Source organism: Megalops cyprinoides, chromosome 17, assembly GCF_013368585.1.
Source record: "Megalops cyprinoides isolate fMegCyp1 chromosome 17, fMegCyp1.pri, whole genome shotgun sequence".
Taxonomy (NCBI): domain Eukaryota; kingdom Metazoa; phylum Chordata; class Actinopteri; order Elopiformes; family Megalopidae; genus Megalops; species Megalops cyprinoides.
Window position 1 is genome coordinate 14,998,329 of NC_050599.1, and position 14,960 is coordinate 15,013,288.

At 37.9% G+C, this 14,960-nt stretch overlaps 1 protein-coding gene across 1 annotated transcript in view; it reads right to left on the reverse strand.

The window, feature by feature from the left end:
- Positions 1 to 2,262: 2,262 nt before the first annotated feature.
- vta1 (vesicle (multivesicular body) trafficking 1) overlaps positions 2,263 to 14,960 on the reverse strand; it is a 37,386-nt gene continuing 24,688 nt past the window's right edge. The window contains exons 5-8 of the mRNA XM_036550495.1: positions 12,720 to 12,831; positions 6,816 to 6,980; positions 5,231 to 5,308; positions 2,263 to 2,490 (exon numbers count right to left, since the gene is read on the reverse strand). Of these exons, the coding sequence (XP_036406388.1) occupies positions 2,345 to 2,490; positions 5,231 to 5,308; positions 6,816 to 6,980; positions 12,720 to 12,831 (501 nt within the window). The 3' untranslated portion in view covers positions 2,263 to 2,344. The remainder of the gene's footprint in view (positions 2,491 to 5,230; positions 5,309 to 6,815; positions 6,981 to 12,719; positions 12,832 to 14,960) is intronic.

The following is a 14,960-nucleotide window of genomic DNA, read 5'->3' on the forward strand; positions in this document are numbered from 1 at the left end:
TGCGCATCACCGCTAATGACTTCCTCCACATACAGTTCTGCAGTCTGCAGGAGTTTAGGGTGAATCTATACTACACAACACAAAGGAGGCAGTTACACTGATACTATCCTCCCACCTGCAGATGAGCAGAAAAAATGTTCAAAAGCAACCTCTCCAATATAGAAAGAGAGAAGCTCTGAACTTCAGTAATATTTCCTCAACTGTACCTACCTGCTGGCTAGGACACAGAGGCAGCTTGGCAGATAAAAGGCATCATTCAACTATCTGGAAATGGTCAGCATTAGACATATTAATACGTTTGAAAGTTCTGTTATACATTAACAAACCAGCAACAGCTCTGCGGGCCATATAAGGCCATACACCTGTCCTTTTCCATAGCAAAATCGAATTCAAAGGGTCTGTGAATTTTCTTCAAGCCTCTCCTACAGTTACCTCTGCCTGTGCATCAAAATTTATCGAAATGTAGAGACTGCATGTCATGCTTTTTTATGGTTATGAGCACACAATGGCTTTTGTTTGCTATAATTCTCAAAATGAATCCCGTTCATTGTTATTAAACATGATATTGACTGCAGAGGGAGAATCAGCAGTACGGTCCAGCCAGTTGGCAGCTCTTGCGTTTCAGCACATTTTAATAACTGCAAATGACAGCAAATTGTGGTTACTAAAGGACGTTATGAGTTAATGACATCAAGGAAGATCTCAGATGAAGGTCAAGTTAATTGAGTTTAAACTGTGTAAATTTGTCAAATGCAATCTAAGCAGAGGCTGCCAAATAGGATGCAGGGTGATTGACAAATCTATGTAATAATGGTGTTTATTCACTGTGTCGACTGATATATTGCTGATCTTTGCCTAATGCTGTATGCTGTATACTGAAACAAGTATCTGTAACAACTTTATCAGTCATGAATTATTAATAGTTCCTGGGATGAAACCTCTTGCATCAATCTATCTATAGTAATATAATGATGTCTTTGATGATGTTGCACTCAACTGTAAAAAATATATATTGAAGCATATGTGTAATGTTTCTTATAAGTAGACAGGTATGCTTTTATAATTTGTTCATGTCTAATCTATACAATTACCTGTAGCATTGTAGATGATGAATCATCCACTTATTTACATTTTACTCAATAGCTAAAATGACCTTTTTGTTGTTTACACATTTTTCACTGTAGATTTCCATGTGCCAAATAAAGAAAGTACACATTTTGTGTTGTTTGGGCAGTTGAAAAAAAAACAAACAAAAACAAAAAAGCTTACATTTAGAGAAAACCAAAGTGAGACAGTTTAACATCCCTGCACAAAAAAGCACAGCATACTGTACATGTGCTGTGATGTAAAAAATGTATTGAAACTCAAGCCATTCCCTTAGGTCAGATGCTATGCATGTGTGTTTAATGATTAGTGTGCCTTATACACATTACAAACAATTATTCATAACGGAAGCATGATTTCAAACTACCCAATGGCAAATTAGCATCTTGAAAACTTGCAGCGAGCCTGAACAGTACATATATTTCACTCAAATGCTCAATGTCCATTTTAAATACTTTAATTTGTCAAATGTGTTAATACAAATAAAAATGAGTTGACAGAACCCTTTCACCTCAGAATAAGAAATATTCATTGAAAATCAGATTTATATGTAAATTAATTCCTTTCAAATAGTAGTGATTTTTTTTTACTGAAGCAATATGGGCTAGGTTAAGGTCAGTAAAAGACATATCCTAATCTTACATGCCTACCTAAAACCAAAGTCCCAGCATGTTTTAAAAACATACATGCAAGCTGAGTAGTATGTCAATGACATGACAACCTGTGAATTAAAGCTAACTTTAGCCCAGATTCAGACTCGCCTCTATAGTGCTTTATCTATGAACTACCAATCTGATCAATTGTATTTTTTTTTTTTTAGACACTTACACTTAACTTCAGTGGTCACTGCTATGAATGTAAAATATTTTATACAAACTTGATATAAAAATCAACAAAGCAAAGCAAAAAAAAAAAAAAAAAACTTCAGGGCAAAGTCCTATAGCGGTTAGATTGAATCTGAGCATCTGTTACCTTTCTACAGTATAGCACAAATTACTGTAGAAGATGTGTTCTGATGAATCTTAAAAGCTTTGGCTCCTCAGTTCTTCTCTATAGTAATGGAGTACCAAGTAAAGGCTACACAGGCAATCCAACATGGAGACACAGATGCCATTGTTGTTTACAGCGATTTTGTGGGCTTCAACGGAATTGCTTTCTTCTGATACAGCTGAGACGGGAGTAATGGGCTCTTAGTTCTGTCAGCCAGATGAACGATACAGTAACGGCTGGGACAATGGTCTCATTCTTTGCCAGTGGTGAGTAACTTGAGGGCCTTTTGCAGATTCTGGATAGCCGTGCTGACATCTTCGTACTGCAGCGCACTGCCTGCGTATTTGCAGTACTTCTGGGCCCGGGTAAAGTCTTCTGCCGTCAGCTGAATGCCACCTGTAGAGTCAAAATTCAGAGGAAAAAAAAGAGAAAAGGATGGGGAAGATGTGGACTTGTTAAATATGCAGATAAATCAATAACATCTTGCCATGAAGGTACAGCGGAGCAGAATGTCATGTTTGTGCATTTTATGACCTCTTTCATTTATAACAAAGCTTTAAAATTAAATGCATGAACACAGACGTGTTGCTAATGATTTTTTTTTTTTTTTAAGTCATTACAAGAAAACTGTCAACGGCAGCTGTATTCAAACTTTATGCTTTGTTACTACTGCAATGTGAAACTGATGAAGTAAAATACGAAACGTATTGCTCAGAGCTTAGTCTCTTCAAATAAAATGAAGATCTTCTGATCCAATAAGATCTTCCCTCTTTTTGAAACTGAATTTGAGTTAATTTCAAACAGAGACGAACCATTCGCCAAAAGTGCTATGGAATCTTTGTCGTTATGAGATACCCTTCTTTGTGGCTAGGAATCTTTTCTTATTAGATATGAAAATATGTGTACATATTATTCCCTTTTATTAATTTCCTTTTTGATTACAAGAGTGTATTTTGTACCCAAGACACTTTCAGGAGGGTACCACAAAGCAAATAAATGTCCACACACTTTACATTGCACAATACTAAATAGATCACTGGTCAAATACTCCTTTACACACATGGTTTTGAACCAAGAAATATTTAAGTTGAAGAAAAAACAACAAAAAAGCAGTTTGAATGGACTGAAAAATTGAGGTTACCAAGTGCACTCCAATATTCAGTATTTATCACTGTTGAAATGGTGTGACAAAACTACATATGGTTCTAGATACTGTATGTCCTTCACTGCATTTCTTCTCAGTCAGAAGTACTTAAAAACTGAAACGATCAAATGTGCAGACACGAGTAAATGTGCCCACTCATATACACACAGGCTGAAGGATCTGCCTGAGGTTTCCCAGCAGAAATCTGTATTTACCACCAACCCTCTCAATTACAGGCTAAGTGAAAGTTGGGGTAGATCCTTAGCACTTTCCTTAAGTCTAGTCAGATGTTGGTTGGGGTTGGCATTTAGTAATTTTATAACTGTGGCCTTCAAAATGTACCACTGTGAAAACGACATGTTTGCTCTAGATGTAAAGGTTTGCAAAGTTACACTGCAGGCAGTGCCAACTAGCATATCCCTAAAAAATATGAAATTTTTGAAAAACTGATAGTTTATTTCTAATTTGATTTGTCGGGCAGGATGCACTATAATACCACAGCACTATGCCATGGTCACAATCATTTTCTGAGCATGCCTTTGGTATTCTTTAATTGAAAAATAAAATATACTTCTAAACTTGAGGTTTAAATGGGCTTTTTTCTTATTTTGTTTGGCTAAATGGGAACATATTAAGTTAAAGACCACACAGTCCAGACACTACTTTATATTTTATATTATAAAACTTAAATTGCATATGAAATATCCCCAGACCTTTTTTGCTGAGTTTTTGAAGCTCGGTTCAGAAACAGAAATTGACTTTGATGACATTTCTTGACATCTGACACATTTCTATGGCACTGATGCATTTCACTATGCTGCTGGTGGACACATCATTACTGAACTAATTGCAAGAACCCATTTCAAATATTATATTATAAACAATATATTATGAACAAAACTGACCATTTGAAATACCATTATCAATATGAAATACCTTTACCTATACCTTTTTGACTGGATAAAAGGTATACACAGCACAAGCAAGGAAAAAGGCCATTTATTTATTCAGGTAAAATGGCACAACAAAAGACCATAGTTAACACAGAAACTGGAAATATCAGAAGTATGACTTATGTACGTTTATCTTCACTATCCTGACTTTGTTTTGATATGCTTAAGGAGTTGTTGATTTTACTGAGTTTTCCTCTGTGAAATAATGAAATAGCTTTGTCCATCATGTTTGTTGCTAATCTTTCTTTTGTGCTTAGGCAGGGACTGAAGTTGCCAATTTACCTGATCTCTGATTTACCTGATTTACCAGAGACCAGTTTACCTGAACTCTTACTCTTCTTTTCAGATAAAGCAGTGTTACAGTGTTACAGTTGTAGTCACTTGTAACTTTACTTTAACTATTAACTTTACTTGTAGCTTTTAGGATTGCAACATACATTGGTTAGTTGTTAAATTTGTATTTATTAATTTGGCAATTGTTGTTATCCACAGAAACTTACATGAAGTGCATTCAGCTGTTAAATGTTACATTTAATGTTTCCTCTCAAATGCTACACACTACTGTATATGCATTTCTATCACCCTTTACTGATTGGATCATATGCTTAACCTGAAACCAGTGTTCAAGTCCATAGCACAGGAGTCTGCTGTCTATTCAACGATATTTATTAAAATGACATCACCACAACACTGCTATTGGTAATGGATTTATTTTTTTCATCAGCTGGAGTCTGAGATTATTTATGTTTTGGGTTTGTGGCTGTATATTTTTCCTCTCCCAGCAGTGGTGGAAACCCAGAGCCATAAGGGTTGACAGGGAGCCCTGGCATGCGCCGATCTTCCCCAGTCTTCTCACAGCCAAGGGAAAAGCCATCTCAGCCACTACCCAGACTGGCAGCCACACACTCAGACACTGCAAACTGAGTGGATACTGCTAGAGAGCATGCACCATGATTTAGGGTCAGGATCATGGGTGCATGTGGGAAAGGGCAGGGGGTGGAGGGGTATGGGCAGAGACAATGCCAGCCCCTGACCTTACCCTGCTGGCTGGCATTGAGCAGTGAGGGGTCAACCACAGGTGTAGTCCTTGGAGCAGGCACTGGCTTGATGGGGTCTCCTGCACACAGCAAAAAGAAGAAATGTTTATTTCCACACTGCTTTCAGCCAAAACTTTCACAACTGACCAATGTGCCAGTTCCTTTTGGTGTACTACCTACACCTAAAAGACTTTTAATGCAGAGGGGAAATGGTTCGACCTGAAATGAAAAATTTGATTGGGCTCGCTATGGCTGTGATTTAGAGCACTATTTATTTGCTGTCAAAAAATTATAATACATCACTTTCTTTTGGTATAGTATTAACATTTACATTTTGACATGATGGTGAACTGGTTCTGCCTAAATGGTAAAATTTGATGGACCTGCTGCTTTTGCTACATCTTCGATTCAGAGCACGGAATGACCTTAATTTTTCACCTCCCCAAAAAGTAACAAAAATGTCAAATAATATTGGTTTAGGTCCAAGTTGTTCCAACTCGGGGGAAAAACTTAGCATTATTTCTTTTGTTTGTTTGTTTTTTGGGTCTGGTTCTGTGTGCTGCTCATGATTCATTTAGGGCATAGTATGTCTGGGGTCACTTGTATTAGATTAGTCATTTCCGCATTTCCTCAGAGTGAGTGTGCTAATCACGGGGGCAGACACAGAAGGGGAAACGCACCCTATCAGAGGTGCTGGCCTCCACCTTTCACCGTTTTTATAAGGTAGAACAGCGAAAACAGGAAAGTGCCCAGGGGAAAAGGCATTCTGGGCTAAAACACACAGCACTGCTGTCACTGAGTCACTCGGGAAAGAATGATGAATCTCCACCATTCATAATGCAAGCAAAACAAAGGAATATGTGAATTGACTAAAGAATCAGTGTGAAATATCTGAAGTTACTTTTCAGAATGTTTTTGGTTTTGATTTTTAGTGTTTATCTAAATGTGTATGAGTACAATATTCTTGGTAATACGTGGCTGTACACCCAAGAAATCCAAAGCTGTAGAGCTCAGCCAATACTCAAGTATTCACAGTACAATGCAGTCTCTCCACATACAATGGCCTGCCAAGGAAAAACGATTAAGGCCATTTCCGACACATGCACTTAATGCCAAAGTATACAAGACTGGTAGAATGGCGAGGTTCACACCGTGGGTATATGATTTATTTGGTTAGGAACACGGCCACAGGAATAGTGTGTCCTAGTGTACTCTGTTATGCTTGTCCAGTACATCCTTACAAATGCCTCTTTCAGCCATATGCAGATATTTTATGAAGAAAAAAGCATGCTTGACCAAGCAATCAAAGTGCTGTGAGTACAAAATTATATATTAATAATTATTTATCTGGCAGAACTCTTCCTAATGGTGACTTACAAAGTAGGACCAGTCTAAAAATATATTTTTTTCAGGAACAAATGCAGTACTGTCATCTAGAAGAAAATGACAGCCATTTAAATAATTGCTCCTGATAGTCAAATAACCCAAGAAATATCCATGAGAGCAGCCCTGAGACAGAAAGAATCAGATGAGTTGCTTATTTAATGGCTGTTTCGGGCAATGCCACGTAGCACTGCGGGGCTGTACCTGCGGGGGGAGGGACTTCAGCAGGGGTGTTGGCAGGGGCGTGGGCGCCGGGCGGGATCTGTATGTTGTTGAAGTTGGTGTGCCCCCCAGGAACAGAGGGCTCAGAGGAAGGCACAGGCTGCTGGTCCAGAGACGATGCCCCACCTTCTGCGCCAAATTCATCATCTGGGAGGGTCAGAGCACATACGCAGAGCCATCAAAATACAATGCTGGATGTAACACATACAATCAGCCAACGGGTAGATTCTCTTTTATAGAGAAAATTACAAACAAGGGTACAACAACAACAACGCATACAGACCACATCTGTATCTGTGTAAATCTAGTGCCAGACTAGTGTAGCAATGTGTCAATCCAGCCACCGTATTAACAAAACTTAGTAGCGTGACCACTTTTTTATTACCTTAATTACTATGTTTATTTAAATTTGCAAGTGATTCTGCCATGCTGTTTAATGGCTGCCGTGTGCAGCAGTCAGGGACATTTAACCTATGACACTGGATAGTGTCTCTGGAAATTCAAATAAAACACAAATGGCCACTTTGAACAGCTGAGACTCCAAAATGGTACGCCTCATTTGTGACCAATGAGAAAAAAAAATCAATATTTCCAACAGGTATAGAATAGTATTAAGCTAGTGCTGCATTTAAGCACATATGAGCCACTAATTTCCCTAATGTTACTCCTGATGTGAAGGAATGTTTCAGGAAACTATGGCAATGGAGGTGAACCCCTGCTCGCAGAATACAACGACAGTTTCTTGGCTGGGCCAATCACATTAATCAGGGATGGTCATTCCATCTTGTTTCTGTAAACACCTGAATGTTATATATGAAAATATGAATTAGGAAGGTAAATACTGTATTTCTGCTAAGCTGTAGTTTAACTCAAGAGTTTGACAAGGATTGAGAGTCTTTTTGAAATAGTTTCCTAGAAGTCCGTAACTTACCGAAAAAGTCAGAAAAAATAAATTACCAAAACCACAGTCTGTCTCAAATGGTGCTTATTTTACATGTCTAACAACTATTAGCAATTTCTAGATACACTAGACTGTGCAGTCCTCAGCACATTTTCTCTTTCTCCCCTAATTTTAATTTCCCAATGTGTTTTAAAGCTGAATTCAATGAGCACAGGAAACAATATTACAAAGATCTATTTGTTTGCAATATGAATTATGCAATATGAATTATGTAATCACTCAAGAAGTACACCTCAAATTTGTTTCACTTTCCACAGGCTCCTTCTGTGTCATGCTCACAAACTCTACAGAATTACGACTAAAAGCTTTGCACGTTCTGTTACAATGTAAAATTGGGGAACAGGATGGCCTACCATGGAAGTGACCTCCTGGATCGTTAAATCATTTAAATACCATGAAGCTATCAAACAAAATAAACATGATAAACATGTCAAACTAAATACTGTGACTTCTATTACCGTTAAATATGTCTATTTTTCTGCACATGTTAAAAGTCCTACAACACCTACATCTTTATTTTGAAAAAAACAGGGTGAAACTTTCATCAAATTGTATAATTGAAAGAAAAACAAAAACTTGGAACAAATAACATGTCAATTGCTGCATGTTTTATTTATCCGTTCAAATCCAGTTTAAAATTATTCTTGACCGCCAATGTCAACATTTCTCTTTACTTATGGTTCATTTTTCAAAAGAACCTATTCAATGCAAGATAATGACAGTGATATGAAATCAAATATTTTTTCAAGTCCATACCAGTGAAAATAAACAGACATTCGAGAGTGCACCTCATAAATGCCTGAACACAGGTAGAAAATAACAGCTGTTTAAAGGCTGAAAAACAAGTGAAGAGCTTACTAATCCAAAATGAACAGACCAAAAATGGGCTGGTTTGGACATTGCAACCTTGAAAGCTGGAACTGTGAAACAGGAACAGGGCCGTTTCCCTGTGGACTCATGCCTGGGTTGCCTGCTGGAGTCAGTACCATCTTTGTCTGAAGAAATTCACTGAGACACTGAGAAGCTTTATGTTCAAATAGAAAAGAGGATCTTGATTGTGCCCAGATAAAATGAACTACACAGGGGCACGTTAGGCTTGAGATCTGCTTGAACCTTGAGATCTCCTGACAGATAGTCAAAAAGTTTTTAGACACATATCTTTAAATTAAATTTACTAGGTTCAGTTTGATGTCTGCTACTAACAGACCTGCTTCAGGGGGTATCTACTATGTTATTGCTAGACTGGCACAAGCTCAGACTGAAATAATGACCCACATTTCACTGATTGTCAGCACAGAATTTTTATGGATAATTAGTGACAGAAATTATTATAGTGGATTGTTAACAGATGGTACATTTGATGTGATTAAAGACTACAGAGCTTAAATATCATTTAGCTTTGCTGCCTCTGGAAATTCCATAAGAGCATGCACCTCAGGATGTACAGGGTCTACATAGCATGAATAGTTCGGTACAGGAAAATGAAACGCTATACTGCTAAATGGGATTAGACTGACATACAATAATATTTCAGTTTAAAAGGTGCCAAGTCCTAATTACATTATTCTGCAACAAACTGGTTAAAAACACATGCCCTGGGTTTAATCAGCACTTCCCTGCCAAATGATATTTCGACTCACATAAGGGAAAAGTAAACACTGACTTCAGTTCAGATTGAAAGTCATCATGTAAGAGGAAAGCAGGTTCTGCAAAAGTTCCTCTGGCATGACTACACACCCATATGTATTGTAAAACATTGTGGGCTTCAGAGAGTGTGAAATATGACTGATGCTTTAAAAGAGACATCAGTGGAATTCTGTGAACTGGATTTCAAAGCCACGTTTTGCGTTTTTTAACCAAAAATGTTTGGTTCTTTCTATATCACAAATGCATGGCTTGATTTACTTTATATATAGCGGACGGTACAACTTCATGTCATTTCAAAAACAACATATGGTCATCTAAAAATGAGCTACATAATGAGGGCTTGTTATATGGGCAAGCAGTCGACATGGGCAATCTCTAGGGAAGTGGAACACACCAGTGCCCAGCCAACAGTATTAATGAGGTTCCCTGACTGAAACAAACAGAATGACACACAAACTCCAAGTGCATATTGGGATGGCTCAATACACTTTATGTATCAATGTATGAATAGGGAATATTCCTGATTTTCAAACAAAAACTTAAAAGCCAAAATTCATATCTTCCTCAGTTGGGTCATCTTTGCTGGACATGCAGAAAATCAGTTCTTTCCAGACACTACCCTCTACACCTCTGCTTGTTAAGTCAGGACCGTGCTTCCACAGCACATTAATAGAATCGACGAAAGTTGTCTGAGGTTTAAATAAGTTTGGTGGCTCTCATACAAAACAAGCTGGACCCCTGAAACTGAAGGCAGCGCTTCATAGCTTTCCTATGTAAAGAGAACATTACAGGCGCTCCCATCAGAAATTTGTCAGAACCAGAGTCCGGTAGCATGGATGAGGCTTTAGGAAAATATGTTAATCAACGAAGTCACTTCAGATTGGTTTGCCTCCGTTTAAGCTGCCCTTTTTTTCCCATTCCTTTCCCCTTGCTCATCATCTCCTTCTTGCAAACGGAAAAGTCAAGCAAATATGTATTCGAGACAATGCTTTTACTGTGGGTCTCAACAAAGTGGCGTTTATATACCAGAGTTTCATGACTCTCTTTCACAGCAGGTTGACCAGCAGATAAATGGAGATAAATATAACAAAGAGAGAGGACTTACCACAAAGGAACTTACTTTTACCACCTGAAGAGAAGTAAGCTGTTCATCGTTACATACCTGCATTCAGTTACAAGTGTCATTGGCATAACAGAACAATAACTAATATTAAAATGGTAAATAGAATTATTCATTGTTCACTTTAATCATTACAACATGCTGATGTAATTGTAAATGTATACATATGGAGCATGCATTTTAATTATTCAGAAGTCCAAAATTACTACTACACCAAAACATATGCAATGGTAATTAGTTACAACTGTGATTAGAAGAAATATTTCACTAAAACGGCATTGCTTGATCAATGAAAAAATGAGAATTTAATCTACAAAATCACAAAATGCAAAAAGAGTATGTGGCCTGGCCTTAAATAATGTATTCAATAACATTTAATAAGCAACTTTTTTTCAAATAAAATGCTGATGGAAAGCCACTTGTGCTTTATAATTTGGCATTTACAAATGAGATGGTTCAGATATAAACTGTTATGAATCAAGATGCTTTGCTGAGCTTTCCAACCAATAATTAATTTGAGGGCATGGTTAGCTACAATGTAATATAATTCTCTGTCTCTGTTCTCACAGTGTGGGCTAGCAGGCCAATTCTCGCTAGCTGTGAGCATTGATATGTCAAATGCATTTGGCTCATTAAATTGTTTAAAAAACAATTTGTCCATTGCTTCAATTTTATAATCTTCCAATAAACAGCAGTAGCAAAACGAGAACGGGAAATCAAAACATTCACTGTCGTACATTAAATGATCATTTAGATAACATCTGATTAAATCCACAATATGTCCATTTACATTTACATTTATTCATTTGGCAGACACGTTTATCCAAAGTGACTTACAAGTGAGGTAGAGTACAACACAAGCAAAAGACCATAAGGAGTCATCAAAAGTAAAAATTCCATTCCGAAGCTGTAATTGTATAACAATGGTGGGGGGAGGCATGTGTATGCACAACAATTCTGTATCAACATTTGACAAAAGAGTCAATGCAGTACTTAAAGAGCTTTAAGAGACATGCCTGCCAAATAAGACACTCTACATTTTTTTCACAAAACAATGTCTGCATGTTCTCTTCAACACTTGGCCACCCTTTTCCAAGTAAAAGCCCCTCTTCTGAGTGCATGCTTGACAGACGTGAGGAAATGCTGCGAGATACCGCGATAAGGCTCTGATGTGTAGACTCAATAAGGGAGAGACGGTGATATCAGCTTTCTCTTGGCTTAGTAATACATCAGTGGGAATAACTTAGCATGATGTCACAACTTTGAGATGGAGGCCCAGTTCCTACTCAGGAGGGACCCCTTAATCCACAGAAAGCAAACAAATGAACAGAACAGAAATATATGAAAAAAAAGTCTAAAAGGAATAATGTTCAAATTGCGGTTAGAAGCTCTGAGTCAAAGGGAGTGGAGAAGATAATAGCTCAATGTCTGGATCCCCTGGTGCTACCCCATGTTTACAGTATCTCCAGTGTGGGTCTACAGAGCAAGATATCCCGGGAGACAACACACAGGATGACTTCATCTCTGACATGCACGGGTCAGGTCAAACACAGCACACCCTACAGATGTTCAGAGAGCACCATAGTGAATTCGCTGCATGGCAACGATTAGGCCTGCTTCACATCACAAGCCAGTTAACATTAGGTTGTCAGGCAAAAGCTAAACCGGGCATTTTTCAGAACGATTCCCATCCTCTTAAAAGGAGCCTAAGGTCTGCTACTCCATCACTCAATGTATTAACATACATGAGGAAACAAAACAGCTAGTCTGCTATAATTACCCTTAGTACTATACTTCAGATTAATGACTCAATATTTGACCTTAATTCCGAATAGGTCGCCAAGCACTTTGCAGGTTTCACACTATTAAACTAGCAATGTTCCACACCCATGATTTTAACGAGATAACAGAAGTCAAAGAATCCTAGAACAAATAGCAGCAGGCACACAGCGAGTGGCCCTGGCCCTCTGCTGCTGTCGACTCGGGCTTGATAAGGCACACAATGTGGTCCCTTAGCAGACTGGAGTACACCGCCGTCGCCATGCTCTCCTGAAGGAAATCGGTTTGAATGTTGCTGGAGAAAGGGCCCGCGCCAGCATATTTTGTTAGCGGGAGTTGCAGTGTGTGTTTGGGCCACTGATATAATATCAGCTCTTACCATATCCTTCCCCTTCCAATCCAATAGGCCCTGACTGGGGGGTTTCTCCATTCTTCAGACAGTTGTGGATGTAGGTGGCCTTCCATCTCGCATACTTCCTGTGTTGGATGTTCTGTGGAGAGGAAGCGCATGCAGGGGGGCTACTAAATACAAAGATAATACCGATAACAGGGAAGAATTAAATCGCTCTCACAGCCGCACAATGGAAAGCGAAGGAAAGGTTTCAGGTGTGACTGTTTTTGTTTTCCCGTTCCTCAAGGGCTGGGTACTGGCAGCAGTGGAAATGGGCCAGCAGAGGGTTTGTGATAATCATGGAGGCTGATTCTGACTTGAAAGTAAAGGCTTAATTATTACATGATGATTGTTGTGCTGCTATAGTTTTGAACCAGCTCTGCATTCAAACATTAAATTCTTTAAAAATTCAACATTAAACATCAAATATCTCTCTTTCTCTCTATATATATATATATATATATATATTTTCTGCTCAAATACTGAGTCACAAACTCTCTGTAGAAGATTCTCTGTTCTGCAAAGTCTTTAAATTAATAAAAGCATTAACCTTGAAATTGATGTCACCATCTAAGAAGACATTTAAATTGTACCAGTATACATGAATAAACACAGGGTCATAAAGTCCCAGAACTTCCAGTTCTAAGAAAATCATGTAAGTGTTAATACTCCACTTATTTTAGTTATAAGTACACCAAAGACAAGCAAAATAGCTTACTGAGTTCATTTTTTGACATGAGAGATTAATGAAAATTATACTTCTGTGCTGAAATAAAGATGTTTTCACAGAAAGGGACTTTATGAGCCCCTGAACACCTTTTGCCTCACACAACAGAACAGCTTGCGTGCTACCTTTGTGTAACTTACGATGAAGGAATAAAAACTGTACTGTACTGAATTCTAAAATGCCTATTTGATTACTAACAGGTTCAGTACCACATGATTACAGGGCCCCTTTACAGCCTGTCTACAAATACACTAGGGTCCAAAATTATTGGGACACCTGGGCATTTTCTGGTTAAGTGTGGATGTGTCCATGTAGCTATTAGTTTTATCACTCGAACCTAATTTATGGTGTGGCGAAAACAGTTACATTTTTGGCAACTATTAACATTTTCAAAACATATCTTTATGTGGTTGGCACATGATTGCCTAATGACTACCCTTATTTCCAACATTTTAATAATATGTATGACATTAATTCTGCCAAACAAACTGACAATTCCATGACATTAATTTAATTTTAAAAGGTACCTACATACTTATTGAGTGCAGACAAGTGAACAAAAATGACCATCACTTCAATTAGGCCTAATTGAATGTTGCCTTTCCCCTAATTGAACACTCATACAGCCTATATAACAAGGTTGGAACATGGTCACAGAAGATGAAGCTGAAATTGGCATTGACATAAATATGACTTTCCCAATGTTTGATGGAATATGCAGCAAAAATATTGTGGGTTTTCAGAAAAAAAGTGAGTGTCCCAATAATTTTGGAACCCAGTGTACATATATCTGCCCTGAAAAGGAAGTGATGTCACAGCTATGGAGGTGACATCCAAAACCTAACCCTAACTGACTTAATAGTTATAGTTAAAGTAGAATAGTTAGTTATAGTTATAGTTATAGTAGAATAGTTAAAGTAATGTGACATCAGTGAATATGATGCGTGACAAAATTTCTCTAGCATTTGCAATCAGTACCTATTGGTGGCAGCAAGTGTCACACACTGTGAAATCAAAAAGTAAGCAAGCAAGTTCACACTATCCACAGATATCTGGCAGGCTACCCAATACCATCAATACCAAGGGATGACCAATTTTTTTAATCCTTCACATTTAAAATCCTGAACATTTAAGCAACATACATAGTACAAGGGGGAGTTATACCAACTCCTACTAGGTCAGTGTTACTGAATGAGAGTGTGAAATACATACAGAAGTACACTTTCTTCCAGTCTGCCCTATTCCCTACACTGATTTTAGTTGAAATAGCTTCAATAGATATTAATAATGCACCCTCATGAGGAGAAGTGTTGGCTTTCCCAGGCTTTGACAGGCACCAGCCTGTGAATGTCAATGTTCTGACTTCCGGTGCACATTACAATTCCCATGTTACTTTGCAAAGACTATAGATGATAACTCCTTGTTCTCCTCCAATTCTGGACTTCAATATCACCATATCATTCTCTGAGCTGATTAGCTACATTTTTGTCTCCCGAGGCCAT